This window comes from Anas platyrhynchos, chromosome 3 (genome assembly GCF_047663525.1).
Source record: "Anas platyrhynchos isolate ZD024472 breed Pekin duck chromosome 3, IASCAAS_PekinDuck_T2T, whole genome shotgun sequence".
NCBI classification, from domain to species: Eukaryota; Metazoa; Chordata; class Aves; order Anseriformes; family Anatidae; genus Anas; species Anas platyrhynchos.
In genome coordinates this window covers 38,265,216-38,284,476 of record NC_092589.1, presented here as the reverse complement: position 1 = coordinate 38,284,476, position 19,261 = coordinate 38,265,216, and the positions used below count along the sequence as shown (strand labels likewise).

The window sequence follows — 19,261 nt, the reverse complement described above, 5'->3', positions numbered from 1 at the left end:
AGGTGTATGGCTGAAGCCTTCGTCTACAGTTAACAGAGACACACACAGGTGTTTCCAGACAACAGTTTGTGTCCTCCTCAAACAGATATCTAAGATACCTATGAAAATACTCGTCCTTCCATCTTGTTGAAGGCAGCCAGAAAACTCTACTCCTTAGAAATTAGCTTTCTTGGAATTTTCTGGAATGTAGAATTTTTTGGAAATCTTCAGAAATTAGTTAATGTTGGACAAGATGAATCCCTCCCCTCTTTGCCATCTGTCTTTAACTCTGTTGTCCCTGGTGCTGATTTCCCATCTGATTTCCCTGGCAAGAAATAATTGCTTTCGACAAAATGGGTGCTGCTGATACAGGCTCCTGGGTTGAGTCGCTAGCGCATGGGTCCAGATTCTGCTTTCGTGCGCGCTCGTCTAAATTTCTGGGGACTGTTGCCATTCGCAGCCAGCGTGGTGCATTGAGCTAAGAACAGAACGAGGCTTTTTCCCTACAGCTTGAGTTGAGCCAGTCCGGGCTGTTACACCACAGTAGGTACGGCACTTCTCTGGCAGGTAGGGTGTGCTTGGAAGCAGACTGTAAGTCTCTGACCTTTTGTTGTTACAAAGAAAAGCTCCTGACTGTGATCCAGAGCAGCATGGACTACCTTGAATTTGCACATATAGGTTTAAGCAAACAGCCTTCCTTATCGCCCGAGGCCATTAGCTCTAAAGTCTAATAATAATATACATGTCAGTACAGCTAAATAGTTCAGCAAGATAATGCAGAGAGACATGTAGATAAAGTCTGAGATTCTAGGTAGCACAGAGTCCAGGCAGAAATTAAATATATTTTTGTTCCACTGGTTTCCTGTGTTTTACTGTTTGTACTGCTGTACCCTAGAAGCTTTCAGCATATATTCTTGGCAAAATAGGTGCAATTTGCCTTTGAACGTTTCCCCAGCAGGATTCAGATATCTTTGATAGCATTTACTTGTTGCAGAAGATTTTTTTTTCTTCCTTTTTTTTTTTTTTTTTTTTTTTTTTAATTCAAGATGCCCATCATTGTCTGTTGAAAAGCAGGGCGTTGGCTTTAAATGCTGAGGTTTTGCTTTTCGAATGCAGCTGTTCTGTACCAAACCATTGACAGCAGAATTGCTTTGGAAAGCTCGGGCCCCTCCCTCTGAGATCATTATATTATTCTTTCCATTGTCCTGCTTTCTTTTCAGAACACTTTTAGGGAGACGAGCTTTGCACATTTCGTATTCAAAGGACTTTGAAGTCCTATTCAAGAAAAATAATGTATTTAAAAACATAAATATTTATTTACAGAGTAATTCAGTTCATTACAGAATTGGTAGCCTTTAATGATTGGCAGTCCTTAAAGGAATCTTCAGCGGGGGCGGGCTGAGCCTGTAAATCAAGGAACAACTGACTTATTGAATTTAATACCTGAGTGATTAATAATAAATTTTAATTTGAAGGCACCCATGCCTGAAGGTCTCTAGGTGTTGTAACAGAGATTAAAAAAAGAAACAAAGAAACTGCAATAAAAGAAGACAACTTGCATGTCTGAAGAAAAACAAAAAACCTATTTGGAACCTACGTAAATGAACCTCCTCACCTAACTGTAAAGCAAACTCCGAGGCTGTACAGGATCTTAGAAGTGCTTTGAGATACTGCCACGCTTGGCCACATACAGCTTTGCTCACAATGTTCAGCTGTCCAGTTTTGAGTTCAGACAAGTCTGTCACCAACCTTTTTTATCACTTCTGGTAAAGTTTTCTTTACTCATAGTCATTAGCTTTAGCTTTCTAGTTTTTGGTTTTTTGTTTGTTTGTTTCTTTCTTTCTTTCTTTCCTGTTTTTGGTTTGGTTTGGTTTGGTTTGGTTATGGTTAGGGGCCCTAACTGGGAGTGTTGCAGGTAAATTAAGCAAGCCTTTCCCCTCTGAAATTTAAGGACATGCATAATTTTCATGTGAAAATATTCTTTGTTTCCAGCTGAAGGGAAGCTAAAATTTTTGGAAAATACAAATTATCAGCCTTAGTGTGTGTCCCGTATCTCTACTGTGACTAGCGTAGTGCTTTCATAGGGTTCATGGGTTCAAACTAAGAGTAGGGAAAAGTCCATACATGACTTTTCCTGAAGAAATATATATACTGCTTTTGTTGTGTAGTGTTGCGATTGTTAATCCGTGGATCTTTTTTATTATCTTCTTAAATCATTGGATATTTGAAAATGCCAGAAGTATTGATTTTTATTTTTTATTTCTGTAGAAAGCAAATGGAAATCATCATCTCAACATATTGTAGAAAAGCGATGAATTGTTTTTCATAATATATCGCAAAAACTTAATGTAAAAACACAATTTTTTATTTTGTTTTAGGGCAGAATGTTATTGTCATAGTCCCAGGAGCCAATCTGCTTTTAAATTCTGAAGACCTGAAGAGAGCTTCCGATGTCATCTGTAAAGCCAAAGTGGTTGTCTGCCAGCTAGAAATATCCCCTGCTGTTTCTCTTGAAGCACTGAAAATGGCACGTGCCAGTGGAGGTAATTTAACATAAGCTATTCAGTGTCCTTCATTTGTGTTACATGAAAAATATTCTTTATCATGCTTACTAAATTAAAATCCCATGGCCTGTTCTGGTTTCTGTCATACTAGTTGTATTTAGAAATGAAACAATAACCAATAAATTCATGCTATGCTAATGAAAACTGAATTCAGTTTTAAAATTCTTCTATGTTTACCTTAAATGGCAAATTAACCCCTACCCTTATAATCTCCCTGTAGATGTCTGGTACTGCCTTTTCTCTTCTTTTCATGCTGTGACTAAAGACACCGTGATGTCATTAGGTCAGGAACTATGGGCCTGATTGGTCTTATTACAGAACAAGCGTAATGAATGCAAGTCAGTTAAGTTGCATATACAATAAAGTAATGAAATGACCTCAAAAACAGACTTACACCCTTGTTCTTGTAGTTTAGCAGTAGTTATGACTGTGTTTTTCTGTGTAGAAGTTAACATCCTTAAGCAGAACTTAACATCCTTAAAGTTAAAAAAAAAAAAAAAAGAAAGCTTTTTCTCTTTAACTAAAATTTGTGGTGTGACAAGGCGTGCTGCCATTGAGTAGACACAAGGTCATCGTCTCTGAAATAATTATCAGTAATTGTTAGTGTGCTTACTTTTAAATGTTGGCCCTTGTTCCTTCAGGGTAGTGTATGTCTGGATGAAAGCTGGATTTTGCTTGAACAGGATGGGGTTTCACTCCTGACGTGATGTTTTACTTGTTTAAGTGCCTGTAATGCTTTCAGTTACTCGAGCACAATTACCACAGTATTTGAACAACGCTAAGTAAATAATTATGCAAGTGAGGCATCCGTATGAGTTTAAAAATACATTGTTCTCATCTATCCAGAAGATAAGACTGGGAGGGGACAGCTCATAGCATGGTCAGTTGTGCAGCAGGTCGGGGATGGAGCTGGGGTCAGAACTAACTGGTTCCTTGCAGCTGGGCCCAGGCTTGCTCCAGCAGATCCTAGCACCTTGGGCTTGTTGACTTGACTGTCCTCTGCTGGTCCACTGTTGTGCACCTGTTGTGATCACTAGTGTTCATGCACTAGTGAAGACATGAGGTGTAGCAGGACTTTATGCATCGTTTTCATGTAGTTTATGCTGATTTAAGCAGTTATGTTAGATGCAGGGCTGAGAGCAAGCTGCTCTGTAAGTGGTAATAGTCCTAAGCTTTACAAACAGAACTGTGTGCATGGGGAAAAATATTTTGCCTTCTGTTTGAAATGTCAAAACTGGATTCATACAAATCTAAATAAAAATTAAAAACTTCAGTTAACTGAGTAGCTAGCACCTGAGATGCTTAAAATATGTATATGGAGGGGGAAATGAAGCTCGTTATGTTTTTTTCATTACATTTTTATGAAAAGGGATAAAAGCATTCTTTATCTAGTGACTAATGGAATATAGTTGAGTCATGAGTCAATACCCATGACTTACTTTGTCTACTTCTAACTCCGTGCATAGTTTTGGTACAGTTGCTTCACTTTTTTGTCATCCTCTTACGGCAAAATGCCAGCCTGTGACAAGAAATCCAAACCTGATACACAGAAGAGGCATGCAAGCATTTAGCAGCTGCAGAGAGCACAGCATATTGAGGAGACTTTGTAGTAAGTATGGGCCAGCTATAGTTCTGTGCTGTCAGCCTGCTATCATTGTGCAGCTCATGTCAGAAGAGTTTTAGTTGCTTCTGCTTTAAAGCAACAGGCTACACATGTTCACATGTCATGTGCAGTCAGATTGAAGTAAACAGCTGAGTTTGTAGCACTGTAAAGATCTATCCTTAGCCAACTGTAAATTGTTAGTGCAATTTCCCTTCTTTTAGCCCGCAATCCGCTCATGTATAATGCAGTACTGGATGTTAGGATGTGCACTAGACTATTTTTGTTCAACAGATGCATACCCAGATGCCTCAAACCACTGTTTCAAGTTTTTTTTTTGCTTGTTTTTCTTCATCCTTACTGAAAGAAATAAACAAGAAGATGGAGAAAGAATGTGGATGCACAAGCAAAACCCCTTTGCTTCTATTCAGTGAACATCACCTGGGTCTGTAAGCTAGAGATGGAGACATCTCGTCTCCTGACATCCTCTTATTGTGGCACTGATTATTATTAAAGATCTTGTGACAGTCCTGAGGGGAAGAAAAGCAAAGAAGGAAGAAAGGGTTGTGAATTATATTAAGTGGGTATAAACTGTAGTGGAAATCTGACTGGAAAATTCTTTTTTTTAAAAAAAGGGCTGCATGCTGTGAAGCTGTGGTTGCTTCCAGGAGGAGGGACATTTCATAGATGGGCAAAATGTTACTGTATATCAAAGTCTGCAAAGCAGTTTTCAGTTTCTGTAAAGCCAGACTCTAGAAAAGATGCCTAATAACTCCAGCCTGTTAATATTGAAGGGAAAAATGGAAATGTATCATAACCAGGGCTGGAAGCAGCCTCAGCTAGTAAGGCTGCATGTCACTTGCAAGTAAAGGATCTATTTTTCATGTGCTTCAACTTTTTAATGTTGGGTTGCAGTTTTTCATACCAGCTGTTTTTCTGTGGTTAAATTATTTGTAAAATTTCTGCCAAAGCATAGTGGTTGCAGAAACCAGGCCATGGAAAAATGCCTCCCACTCTACACACTTTTAAAATGTGTATACTGGCTACTTTAAAACTTACTTGAGACTTGATACCAAGGGAGATTTCTTTTAAAGATAAGCCTCCACAACAGTATGGAAATCTGCCTGGGTCATGTGCTACCTGGGTTATATGCTACTTTTCACGTAACAAAGATTTGAGAAAATATTTAGAGCTTCCCAGCTAGCTTCCCCTGAGAGTCTGTCCACACAGGGAGTTGCCCACTTGGATAGCATGACTTTCAGTGTAGTTCCTGACTCTGGTTTCAAGCAACTGACTTATTTTATACTCGTACATATTGCTTGTAGGCCAAGGACATGCAGAGCAGAAGCTTGCTTGGTTTGAATGCAGAAGAGACAAAACTGGGCTGGAATGGTGTGGAGGAAGAGTAAATTTCAGACAAGGGAAGCACAAGAGGAATTTGCTTGATGTTTTGGGATGGCAGGGGAAGAAACAAGAGAAACTGAAAGGGGAACCACAGATCAATGAATAGGATTCGCTGAATAGAGACAGGAATATGGAGATTGAGACAGGATGATGAAGATTGAGTGAAAAAGGTTACTATTGCATAGTGCTTATGCAAGGGTACATAAAGAATGGAAAATAGGTGAGGAGAATGGATCCTGGCAAATGACAAAAAAGAAATTGGGCAGAAAATAATTTGGTGTTCCTAAGTGGGACCAAGCAGATTACCCTGTTCACAAGCCCTACTCTTCTTCACAGATTGAAGGACAATCTTGGGGTTCCTCCATCTCCCTCCTGCTCAGCAGATATTAAATACGGGAGTGAAATAATAGCAACGTATTTCACCCTGTTCATGATGAGTCTGCATTACTTAAAGCCCAAGCTGGAGCATTGCCAGTGCTGTTCATGACCCACGTATATGTCAGTATGATGCCAGAGAACTGATTTTGTTTTTCAGCGTGTGCTGGTTCTTTCATTTGTTTGTTTACCCATGAAAGTATACCTTAAATATTTATGTTCCAAAAAAAAAAAACAACAAACTTTATTAGGGTTGCAATTCAGAAAATAGGAAATGTAAGAGTTAAGGTTGCCTGTGAAACCTTAATGTGTCTCCTTTCTGCATATGTATTATGTTGCAGTCTTTAATTATGTGATCACATGCTGTTTTTCAGTGGTATGTGATCATATAATTAAAGAGTTTATTATAATACATACTGTATTGTAATAATATAAGGGAGCCAAATTAAGATTTTACTGGAAATCCTAATTCTGGCATTTTCTGACTTCTGAATAAATGCATTTGTTGCTTTAATAAGACTCTTTTTAACAAGACAGGTAGAGAGGCATGATATAGTTGTACAGTCACAGGCTAAAACTTTCAGAGTGTTAATCAAAAAGGTTATCCTCTAAACTTCTTGGTACAGAGCTGTCAGAAGCCTCTTAACATCTTTCTCTTTAGGGAGTTAAGTGGGATTGGGAAGTATTCAGGGTGTCTGAAACTATAACTACTACTTGGTGCTGTAACTTAGTTCTAAAGAGGCATTTAGGGCTGAAAATTTAGGAATCCAAATTGGAAGATTTGATCACTTACTATAAAGGAGTATTTCTAAAGTAAGAGAGTATGCTTTATATGAAAACGATGGGCTTGTGGTTAAGACACAGAAATATTAATCATACAATTGGCAAAATGAGAAACCAAATCTGCAGACTTCCTGTGTGAACAGTGAGTAAGTCACTTATACTCTGTCCTCATGACAAACCTTTCCTCCTGTTGCACAGGGCCTTAGGCTACAGTTTCAAGTTAGTTAACTAACTTATTCTACTACTAAGTCTTAAGTTAAGGTTTAGCTCTGCCAGGTAACATTAAAAATATACAGCACCGTGTCTACACTAGAGTTTTACAGTGTGGCAGTTTGAACAAGTTAGGTAACACATTAAAAAGCGTGTTTAAATCCTTGTCTGGACATGTCCTTCATTACTCTATACCCCTGTTTCTTCATGTACAGAATGCAGATAACAACACAGAAACAGTTCTAGAACTAAATCCATTCCTGTAATACTTATAAAAATCTTGCAAGAAGTATCATTAGTTAAACAAATTGTATATACTTAAGATTTTTGTTTTCCTTGGTACTTTTTTAATTAATAATGTCTTGCTTATTTTTCCTGTTATTCTTCTGTCATGTTCACATCGTGTCAGGTGATTGCACATTAATTAGATAGGAATTTTAATATAATAAACAAAACTTTTAGCAGTCTATAAAGGGAAGACAGAAAATGAGAGACATTTGTGTTTAATACTAAACTCTGGGGGCTGCAAATGCATTCTTGGAAGATACTAGCCACATTGATGTTCCAGGTGATGGCTAATGAATCTAAAATACTAGAAATTTAGACCTTTTTCTTTTCTTGTTTTTTTTTTTTTTCAGTAAAGACTTTATTTAATCCAGCTCCAGCCCTTGCTGACCTAGATCCACAATTCTATACTCATTCTGACGTCTTCTGCTGCAATGAAACTGAGGTAATGATGATATGTTGCACTAAAGAAGGAGTTTTAAGCAGTAAAATTTCAGAGGGATTCTGTTCTCAGGCATAGGGAGCAGAAAAACTAAGCCGTGCTCCTCTCCCATAGACCTTCCAGAGGTGACAAGTTTAATCCCTGACATAGCGAGCAAAGAGGAGTATTCCTTTAGATTGCACTCAAAATTAAATTAATCATTTCCAGCGGGAAAGTTGTATCTGGCCTTCCTTACAAGCAGATGAGTAAAACAAACCCATAAAAGGACACTTCTAAAACGCTAGGACTGAGTGGTAAATATTAAAATAGATCCTTGTCCTTGTTCTGCAGTCCCTTGATATGATTAGCAGGAACGCGCTAGCCACAGTGTTCTGACAGTTTGAAACTCGCTTGCCAGGAGGTGATGCACGCATGCTGCACTTGATGGTAAATAGCAGCTTCGTATGCCTCTTTCTGTCAGATCTGTTCGCAGAGAATCTGTTTCTCTGGCCCTTCAACTGAATGTTTTCTCTTCTCTTTTTTCCTTCCTTTCCCTCTCTTCTCTAATTCAAGTGTGTTATTTCTCCCAAAGCAAATTATTTTTGTCACAAGAGACAAATTAAGCTCTGCTCATAAGGCCTTCGTTTGAATTTCCTATTTATTAGCATTATGCATGCTGTGTTCCTTCCTCTCACTCTCTCTTTATATAAACAGGAATGTGTGAGAAGCAACATAGTAGATAGAAGCCATGCCCTGATCATATTTCAAGTTATCTACAGCAAACATGATTTCTGCAATGAGCATGATACCTGTGGGTGAGGAGGAGGGTACAGAGCTAAGAGAAATGTGTGGCCCTGTTTTCTCTGGTTTTTTTTTCTGTTTTTTTGTTTGTTTGGTTGGTAGGTTTTTTGTCTGATGACAATGTCTGTCAAGGCTCAGTTACCCTCTTTTGAAGTTTCCATTAGAACTCATTTCAAACTATATCAGAAGTCCTCAGTTCATGAGTCTTGTAGCATTTAAGTGCTTAAGTAACCCAAATTGACATCTGATTTTTATTCTGGAACAGTTCAGTACGTGTCTCCAATTTCACATACCCCAGAGTGTTCAGGAATTAGCAGAATAGCTGTTTTCCTACAAGGTGGGAGATGCTGTGGTCTCAGGTCTCTGGAAGACAAAGTTTCCAGTATAACTGGCAGCAATAGCAGTTGTGGCTTAGACGCATACAGCCATCGGAATTCAATTATATGTGATGGTGAGAATGATAAGGCAAAGCATTTATTCTTTTTCAGGACACCCATATGGTGTTTTCTTCAAGCTTTCAGAAAACATTTATGCCTGGACTATGCCCCTGCATTGGCTAAATGGTGCTATGGCACACATGTGGGGCTGAGAACACCCATACTCTCCCACTGATTTAGTAAATGTCATTCGTTGTTTGCTTTTTTCATAATGTCACTAGTTACTTTTTTTTTCTTTTTTTTTTTTTCCCTGAGAAAACTTACCCCCATATGTTAGAAACAAAACTTTGTTTTTCATTACTCGTCTATTCCTGACTTTTCTCTCATTGCTCTTTGCAACACACATGTTAAAGTTTTCCCTTTGTTATTGCTAGAGGACAGTCTTGAAAGAGACATTCTTTGAGAAGTTTAGCTTGCTGGAGCCAGTGTGTATTATTACCACCACATGGAGAAAAGAAAATTACTTCTATTTGGAGAACAAGAAATACAGGTGTATAATTATAATAGATCCCTGCTCGCTCATCCACCTTTGTACCCACCTGCAGAGTTGGGGGTACAGTTTGCATTCTTTTCTGCTATTTTCTTTTAAAAAGTAATTACCATTTGAAGATGTCTGGGATCACTCTGTGCATGGGCAGGTACAGAAATATGCTCTCTACTGTTGAGGAGGCTTATCTCTTCTGAATTTATGGAAATGGTACACCTATGGAAATTCTTGCCAGCCATATCACAGGAGCACAGACCGGCTGTGGGACTTCTACAACATATTCTGAGAACACAGAATTGCACATAATTGCACATTTACCTTTACTTTTAACAGTAACCTTTTCAGATTTTACAATGAAATCAATTACATTACCATGACTTTTAATAATCAATTATGTCTGACTTCATCCTCTCCATGTCTGATTTATTATTGAATTGATGTTCAGGGATGAACTATTGCCATTTTTCCTTTCTTTTTGCTGAGAAAAGAGGAAAAATGAAGCATTTGTTTTTCTTATGTCACAAGATTGATTTTTTTCTTTTAGTAATTGTTATATATTCATGTGCCATCTGTTTTCTGTTTTCTTTCATGACTTTCTTTAATTTCAAATCACTGTAATGTATGCACTTGAGAAGTTTTATATAGAGATAAATGTTTACATACCCAAATAAAGGTTACTAGTCACATCTCTACATGGCATTTAAAAGCAATAAGTTAATCCCACAAATCTTAAAAAAATGTTGATTTTTCTTTCAAAATACATTCATTTTATCCATTCAGCCAATTACATCTGCATTTCCTTCATCTTCTTAAATCAAGAAGTAACTAATAGTTTAATGGTCCAGAACATGTACTGGGAAAAGATCGTTATACCTTTCTTTTCTTCTTTCCTTCAGTATCTGGTAGCAGTCACAGTCAGAAAAGAGGAACTGGATAAGATAGACCTTTGCTCTGACCTACTGTGGCCCTTCTTATTTTGTAGATTTGGCATTTGTTTTTGGTTTGGTTTGGTTTCAATTCTCTGTGGCCAAATTTATCAAATATACTGCTTACAGCTGCTCTCCTGCAATCATTGGTTCCAGTTCCATTGTCCCTCTCTAAGTCTCAAGTAACTTCCTTCTAGCCAAAGCCCTAGTTATGTTTGAGCCTTACCCCTTTTGGATGCCCTTTTTTAATTTGGTATTTTTAGGTACTATCAGAAAACAAATAGCTTATTTCTACTTCATCTTTAGTAAGCCCTATAAATAGCTCTTAATTTTCTCAGGTTTAAAGATGAATTCTTTAGAGCTATTCCGGTCAGCTGTTTTTAAAACATTACTTTATAACACAGACATACGTGCTAAGAGAAGATTAAATTTACACAGATTCTTATTGTTGCTTGGTATGGCTTTCTTATGCGCTTAAATTTACAGGTATTTATCACATATTTTTATCTAAATGCCCCTATCTTTCTTGTTCATCAAGAAATACCTTTAAATGATTAAGCCCTGTACTTTGTGGATATCATGTGAATGATATGTTTGTAACAGAAGATTATGTTAGCTGCAGAACAGAAAGCTAGCCATTCAGCTTCAGACATTTCATAGACTGTGTGGAGTGTTTGTGTTGCTGAAGATGAGTAAAAGGGGATAGTCCTTGTGATTAGCTGAATTATTACTGAGTCAGAAATTTCTGTTGTCTACTTCCACATAGGTCAGCAGCTTTAATTTGCGATTCTTTTGTCACAGAATAAAAGTTTAAAAATGCCAGCTATACTTTCAGACAATCATGGGATTTCAGGTCCTAAACATGTAAGTATCAAATGCATCACACTTTGTTCTTCATTAAATGCTTTAGGATTTAATGAAATCCCATGCAGTATCTGGTATAACAGCACAGCTTGTTCTTATGGATTTATGTGCTAGAGAGAAGCAAACAAAATTATACTATCAGTGAATTATCTACCATTAGTTTGTCTAGGAGGCTCTTCACAAGCTGTTCTTTTCACTCTTGCTTGTTGCAATAATATTTTTTTTTATGTCTGACACTGCTTTCTTTTTATGTGGTTCATGAACACAAAAACTCAGAACAAATCTTGCAAGGTTATCAGTTCTTTCTTTGCTTAGCCTGTAGTTCAGTTTTATCTTTTCCCAGAAAGATCAAGCTTGTTGAGACTAGTTTGTTAATTCCCAGATGCAGCACAGCCTAATCCCTGAGGTTTGTGCAGGAATGTGCTAGTTCTCCATTCCCTTAATTCTTCTAATGAAAAATAAATGTATCCAATGTCATCTAAGTGAAAACCAATGGTTGTTCTTCTCAGTCATCTATAAATGTTGAAAAAGAGACAACCCTGCACAAGACGAGCTCTTCAGAGTACTTACCATTTTTTTTCCCATGTATTTGTGTGCTTCCTTGCTGTAGTATGGCTCTAGGCACAACCACAATGTCAATACAGTTCATGTGTTGTTTTTCTTTTTTAGTGTGTGCGTGCAATTACATAGCCCTGCAGGTTAGGAACCAAAATATATTGCATGTCAGCAATTTGAATTTGGTCCTAAATGTTTTGAAGAACAGCTGCTTCTCCGTTCAAAGAATACGAAAGAGCCCTTCAGGAGAAGGAAAACTCCTAAATGGTTGCAGCAAATGATTTAGTGTGCCGAGCTATTTTGAATGCAACACTGGGAACTGTTTTCTTCCTAATGTAAAATGGGTATCTGACTTCTGATCTAAATAAGAAAGCCCTAGCAAAGATTTAATTAAATGCTAACAGAATACTTCGGTGTTTTGATGGTAGAAAGCAGTACATCTAAATATAAATTCATTGCAAATTTTGTTAAATGAAGCTGCAAGATACGTAAAAATAATACAAAAGAATAATAGGATCCTATTGTTTCTTTTTAAGTGCTATTGTCTATTAGTTGAGGTTAAATAATTTCTGGAAGAAATACTAATAATGGGAATTCTTGTTAGTATATCCAAAATCAGTAGGCAGCACTGACTTCTACAAGGGCCAGATAATATCAAGCTTATAAAAATGTATCAGCTTAGGACATTTAAAATACTACTAACTAATATAGAGAGGTTAATAATAGGGACAGTATTTATTAAGAAAATAATCATTGATACCTCTACTAGTCAAAACAAGAATAGGTCCTTTAAAATTAAACTATTCCAGAACATTTCATGTGTTTGCCTTTTCTGTTTTAAGTAAAGGAAAGCTATTATTTCTTCATTACACAGAAGTTGCTAGTAATTCACAGTATATTTTAATTTGAATTCCAACTTTGTTCTAAACCCTATTTTATCAGTTTCTGGAAACTATGAAATCTCCCATATTTAGTGTAAAATGAAAGATGTTACTTTTGGGAGGGGAGGGAATAGCTTCAAGCCAATTCATTTCAATCAGTTTTTAATTATTCTAGCATAAGTTTTCTGGCATGTATGTAAAAAAATTATAATTTGAAACAACTGGAATTAGCTTGGCTTGTGGCCTGATCTTGCTTACACACCAAATCTGTCTCACTACTTAGTTGGGACTCTTCATGTGTTAGAATAAATGAGATCAAGTTCTTGTTCTGGCATTCTCAAAGAAATCTCTTAAGGTACAAGCCAAGCTTGAAGCCAACTGGCTTACTGTGTTTAAATACTAAAAATTAAAAATATTTTAAATTGTTGTATGTAGTTTTAGACGAGTAAGCTTTAAAAAGTGGCGGTTTCCCTATTCTTATTTATTGTTTCTGTTGCAGTAGTACCTGGCAATGTTTGCAAAGTTGTATTGTGCTAGGTGCCATGTGGACACTAAAGAAAAAGATGGATTGCACCCCAGAGGATTAACATTTCTTGCCATCTCAACGCTTTATATGTGTTGAGGATCACAGCAGGTCAGAACAGACATCTGGAGATCTCTAGTCCAGCACGCTGGTGAAGCAGAGCTTTGTCCAGTCAAGTTTTGAATCACCAAGGATGGGGAACCTATGACCCATTCTGGGCACCTGCTCTAGTACTGCATCACCCTGCTGGTGAGGAAGTTTTTCCTAATATTGGAATTTCCCACTTGTGCCACTTGTGTGCAGTCTTATCCCTTTGCAGCTTCAAGAAGGGTGGCTTCCTCTTCTCTCTATCCACCCATTAAGTAGTTGTAGCCAGCAATTAGCCCTCCCCTTCGCTGGAGGTTCTTGAGGCTGAACAGACCCACGTCTCCCAGCCTCTTCTCGTATGTCCTGTGTGCTGGCCCCCGACTGGCTTGCTGGCCTCCCACTGGATTTGCTGTAGTATGTCAGTATCTTACTTCTGCCAGGGGTCCCAAAACTAGGCTGTGCTAAAGATTTGGTCTCACGAATGCCAAGTGGAAGATCCAGCACTTCTCCCTGAAAGCGGCTGCGTAAGCCACAGGTGGCCCCCAATGCACCACTGTTAGGAACACTTGGCAGAGGTTCATATCATAGTTTCATTATCACTTTTAACCAGTGTAAACTAGTGCTGCCGTTGAAAGGAGTCGATTGTTTTATTTTATCTTATTTTACTTCGGGGTTAATTTTAACACAGTCCTGCCTTGCAATCCACTTTATTTCCTGGCCACACAAATAGCTGTGCTGGCAGAAGAGAATGAGCCGTGTGGACAGGAGTGGAAAGGAAAGCAGCACCATTTTTTTCCGTAGCAGGGCTGGTTTGTGTCAGCTTACTGTGACTAGACTCCACAGCCCGAAGAGACAAGGAGAGTTAACGAAGAATAATGAGGAGCATGGCCAAGAACCTTTGTAACAGTTAAATGTAAAGGCTTCGGTTAAATTTTTCTTCTACTTGTGTAAACAAAATTAAGAAAACTCTCTGTAGATTAACTATGTAATAACTGTCAAAGTTTTTTTTTCTGACAGCAGGTTTGTGGAATGTCCTCTTGCTTTTAGGGCCATTTAACTGAGGAGTTTTGTGAGACTAGCTACAGAAAAAATAAATTTCTTAATTTGCTGTTCTTTTGTACAGTACTATGGCAAATGTCCACACTGAGCTTTTAGTATTGTTATTTAATTTTTTCTTTACATAACTATTAGTTATTTCCTTCAATTGTACCACAGTTTGTTTGTTTTTTAAATAAGATTCTACTGAAGGGAGGAACTTAAAAGCTCACCACAGTATTTAACATCAGTTGACATTTACCGCAATCTCTAATTATTGGCACAGAATCTGTCTGGCTTCTGCTGCTTTTATGGTTCTTCCAGCTTGTTCCAGTGTTTTTGAGTTTTACCATCCTGCCGTAGATGAGTTAGATGATAATGGTTTCAAGCAGTTGACGATCTACTTTTATACAGACTCTGTCTGGTTCAAAATAAATTTGTTTATTGGTATAAACAGGATAAAGACAGAAAGATTTCTGCAAAACCTTTCACGTGTCAGCCCCAAAACAACCCTTTCACTACACAGCCAAAAAATCCTGTTGGCTTGGGATACTGCTGTCACAAAGAGGGTACAACATTGCTACTAAGCAGACAGAATGTGTGTTTCATTAGGGAGAATATTATATTCAAGTACTTCATTTATCTTGCTCACGAGCGTAGAGAAGTGTAAATACCAGCTAAGTAAACCCAAATGAGATTGACTATTTCTTTTCCATGACCAAATTCACTTTTTTTTTCCTGAAGACTTTGCAACCTGTGTAGAAAGTTTGGAAGTACTGCCCATCGTGAAGTACGTTAGAAATTCATTTGGCCATTTTCATTCAAGGATTTGTGTGTGCACTTTGTTAATGCCTTTTTATTCTTGTGCTAGGTGTTATGAATACAGGAACACACAGTTCTTGCTTCAGAGATCTTAAAATTCAAAAAAAGACACAGATGTTTTAGACACTTAGGTATTAGAATAGAGTATACGTATATTAATACTATTTATTATCTAGTCCTTCCAAAGCCACTATTAGTGTACTGTTTCTTTGCAAACCTTGCAGGAAGATTTATTTAAAAAGTTGGGTGAGATGTTTTTTGAAACAAATTCTCTTATGTGAAAATACTTTTATACCCTTTTAAAAACTGAAATAGATTTAGTTTGCCAAAACAGTTCCTACTGCAAGAGAATTTGAGCAGTGTGGTGACATGCCAAGGAGAAAATGGGGTACATTTAGTTCCCTACTCATAATCTAAAGCTTACTGTATTCTTGCCTGGGCTCAGTGTGGTTTAAAAGAAGTAGTTTTAGATCGTGCCTACGTGTTACCACACCTTGACCCTGCAGCATGAGTTTACCCACCAAGTCCCGCCACAGCGCGTTCTGCCTCGGAGCTATCAGACTGACAGCTCCCGAAAAGGCCTGTGTGCTTGTCTCAGTAGGGACTGCGGGCCTCGATCCTGTACGTTTGAAAATTAAAACCAGTAAGCACTCTGTTCATGATAATATAAAGCCTAAGCCGCGTACTGGCATACGCTGGCCCTTCAGAGCCTAAGGGTGGCTTCTCTGTTCTGGGTCAGGCTGAAACACAGGAAATGACAGTGGCAAGCTGTGAGGCCTCTGACTCACAACTGGGGGCGGCTTGCTTGGGATGGCTGTAGTAGTTCCTGTCCCCAGCTGTCTGCCCAGCCTCTCCTTACATGACAGGCATGGCCCCGTACATCAGGGGGCAGTTGTTCAACCTCCACGGTTTCAAGTCCGTTTGGGCAAGAAATACGTGCACCAATTTCAAGCTTCTGCAACGCAGAGCAAGGTGGTTTGAAATATGCCAGCAGCTGTTTCCCGGGAAGCTGAGCTGTCCACGCAGCAAGGTCAGGACATGGAGCTGGTGAAAAGTTTCCAAAGTTGTTCGCTGAAAATAAGGCCCAAGACTGTGGAAGTTTTGCCCAGTTAATAGGCGATTATCTGAAAACACTTCAGACTCCCTTTCTCAGGAACCAGCAGCCTTGTAGTGCAAGATAAAGTAGGACTTTCCTCTTCTCAAGCAAGCAGGATAAGATTTAGGAAAGACAGCAATATATAATGTGCCAGTTTACTTAAAATTGAAGGCATACTCTAGTAGGCAGGAGGAGTACTGCGTGCTAGGCTGTTTCAGATAAAACTCGCTGTATTTTTTCTTCCTTTCTTCCTGTTCCATCCTTGTCCTCCTCCCTTCACCCTCTGCCAAAAGAAGTAGTGCATGACATTGGAAAATGGGATGCCATCGAGAAAATGTACGAGGTGAAGAAAAGGATGTTTTATTCTGGAGACTTCACTGCAAATTTTTGGGAAATTTTGCTCTTAGTTGGGTGGAACTAGAAGAGATTGATTTTAAGAGCCAACTGGGAGAAGTTGACTTAAGGTCACCATCTGTTAGACAAAGAGTTTATCTGTGTTTGTACAGAGCCAACACAAAAGAGTCTCAGCCCTGACAGAGGCCTATAGACATGTCCATAACACAAATATATAATAATCTTGGAATGGGCATTTGCCAAAAGAGAACTTCAGATAACTTTTAGGTATTCTTATCTAAAAATACATATTAAAGTAAACACAGTGGTCAAAGTTGAGCAATTTTGGTTTTTTCCTTAAAGAGACTTTCCCTAGTGATTTCTCACTAGCTGAGCCCTGAGAATTTAAAAAAAAGGTTTCTTATTTAGTGACAAATATCCCCCAAGAATAGTGACTGAGTTGCCATGTAGCATTTTTCGCATTAGACAGCAAAATGCTTTTGCTAAGGCTATGTCATGGTGTCCATTTCACAGATGAAGAAACTGAGGCACGTGGGAGAAATGTGATTTATTCAAGGTAGCATGCCAAGCAAGTTGAAGAAGCTGGAACAGAACCCATGCCTCCTGTGTCTCAGCCTAGGCTGCTCTCTGTTATTCTGCTGTGCCTGAAGTACACGCTGATTTCAAACCAGGAGCATGACATAGCTGAATATCAGCGTAGGAAGTAGTTTCATGATCATCCCATAATACACATTTTTTAAATGATATTAAATGCTGTTTTCAGATGCAACTGTTGTCCAAAAATGAATGCTGTCACATTATGATTTTCGTTTGCGTGGGTTATTTTCCAGGCAGAAATTTTAACGGGCATCCCAGTTGGCAACCTTGAAGATGCTGGAAAGGTGGGACGCATGCTGTTAGAAAGAGGGTGTAAGCTTGTAGTTGTTACTCTTGGAGCAGAAGGCTGCGTGATGATATCAGTAGAAGAACCCATTCCAAAGCACGTTCCTGCTGGGAAGGTCAGAGCTGTGGACACTACGGTACGTTTTTGTGGTTTAACTGTCTTGCTTTGGAAAAGACTGCTTAAGCACTAAGGGAAAGCAATGAGTAATCAGCCAAATCTTTGGGCACTAGTACAAAGGCTAATTTATGATGTGAAATTGATATCTTGCTTCCAGCCTCTCATATATTAAATGTCAGTTCACTTGAATTTTATAGTCTGTATTGTAGATGTGCTAGAATTATTATACATACTGATATTATCTCCATGTTCCTCTTTACTGAAGTCAGTACCTGTCTCTGACTGTAATGTGTGATGCCAGTGGCTTGAACTGCAGTCCTGTTTTTTCACCTTTACCCAGTCATATAATTCATGATGTCCAGAACTCCAGTGCTGTGGGAGAAAGGAGATATTCCTGCCCTCGCAGCCTGAAACCGAATGTTTGGCTCTTCTGACACAAGCATGAATTACTTACCAATCTAGCATAAGGTGCTTCAAAGACATGATTTTTACAGAATATAGTATAAAACCAAACAGTTCTTGCTGCTTCACGACTTAACTGTTTTATGGTGGTAGGTGAGGAATACTTGCTCAGAGACATTTTATTTTTGCCATTAGGGTATCCCCAGCAAAAAGGAAGAACAGGACAGGCAATAGTTAAGATTGTATTGCTCTGAAAACCTTACCACATTGCACATATGGGGCTATTTTGTGTTCCTAGTATTATCTGACATAAATCCAAAATAATTCCAGTGGAGTTACTGAGAGCAGAGCAGGTCACGTTGTATGTACTAACTATACATTTAAATGCCTGTTACAATAACGTCATATTACATATGTTCTGTTACAATAGTTCATTAAAATCCTGGAGATTTTACCATCTGGTGCATTCCATATCTGAATTGCATTAATAATAACTAGTTCTTGTAGCATGTTTTTTTATCCATGGACCTCATACTGCTTTGCAAAGGAGGAAAGCAACAGCTTAAAAGATGAGGAAACAGAGGCAAGAGGTACAGGGGACTGAAATCACCTATCTTGGTGGCGCAGTGGCAGAGCTAGGAGTAAAGTCTCTTCTCAAACAGGAAGTCACTGATAGATCTGGACTGTGATGTGTTGATACTCTGGAAGGCTTTGTTTCACTGTTAAATTTATTTAATCCTTTTCAAATTAACTCTGCAACAGGCATACTGTGGCTTTACTCTTCTCCTTTGCCCCTTCGTCTTTTAGAAGTTAGTGCTGATTTTGGAATGAACTAAAGCTCTGGTTAAGGGAGGCATCACCGTACTGTACGGCGCATAAGGCATTTACTTTGTAGGGGACTACAAACAGCTACCCGCCTCTGTCTGCTTTTGGCCCAGAAATAGACGTGCCAAGAGAGTGAAAGGCTTTAGGATTTATTGGCTTGGGAGCAACACCTTGCAAACTTGGCCGTATGGCTTCTTGCTCAGAGTTGGTAAATCCACCCTGTCAGAGCACAGTGTATGAGTCTCCCTTTTTAGTGTACATCACACAGAAGTGATGAAGAAAAAGCATGTGTGATCTGATTCTTCAAAAGAAGCAGAAAATTACTGCCAGATCAACTATTGTTTGATATCTTAAGATATTTGCTGCTGTTGGATTAAAACAGCAATACTGAAACCACACACTGTGGCTGAAAAGTGCTTTTTATCTTGCCTAGCAGTTCAGAGTTTCATGACTGAACTAATTTAATGCTCCTCTTTTTTTTTTTTTTTTTTTTTTTTTTTTTTCTCTGTCTCTTTTTTTTAAAGTAAAAGCAATTTCTTTGAGTT

General features: G+C 38.3%; 1 protein-coding gene across 5 annotated transcripts in view; it reads left to right on the top strand.

Annotated features, from left to right (window-relative positions):
* RBKS (ribokinase) overlaps nucleotides 1-19,261 on the top strand; it is a 66,673-nt gene that overhangs the window by 30,059 nt on the left and 17,353 nt on the right. For all 5 annotated transcript variants that reach the window (XM_027454053.3, XM_027454055.3, XM_038176418.2 and 2 more), the window contains exons 5-7: nucleotides 2,358-2,522; nucleotides 7,554-7,645; nucleotides 17,320-17,508. In XM_027454053.3, the coding sequence (XP_027309854.1) occupies nucleotides 2,358-2,522; nucleotides 7,554-7,645; nucleotides 17,320-17,508 (446 nt within the window). The remainder of the gene's footprint in view (nucleotides 1-2,357; nucleotides 2,523-7,553; nucleotides 7,646-17,319; nucleotides 17,509-19,261) is intronic.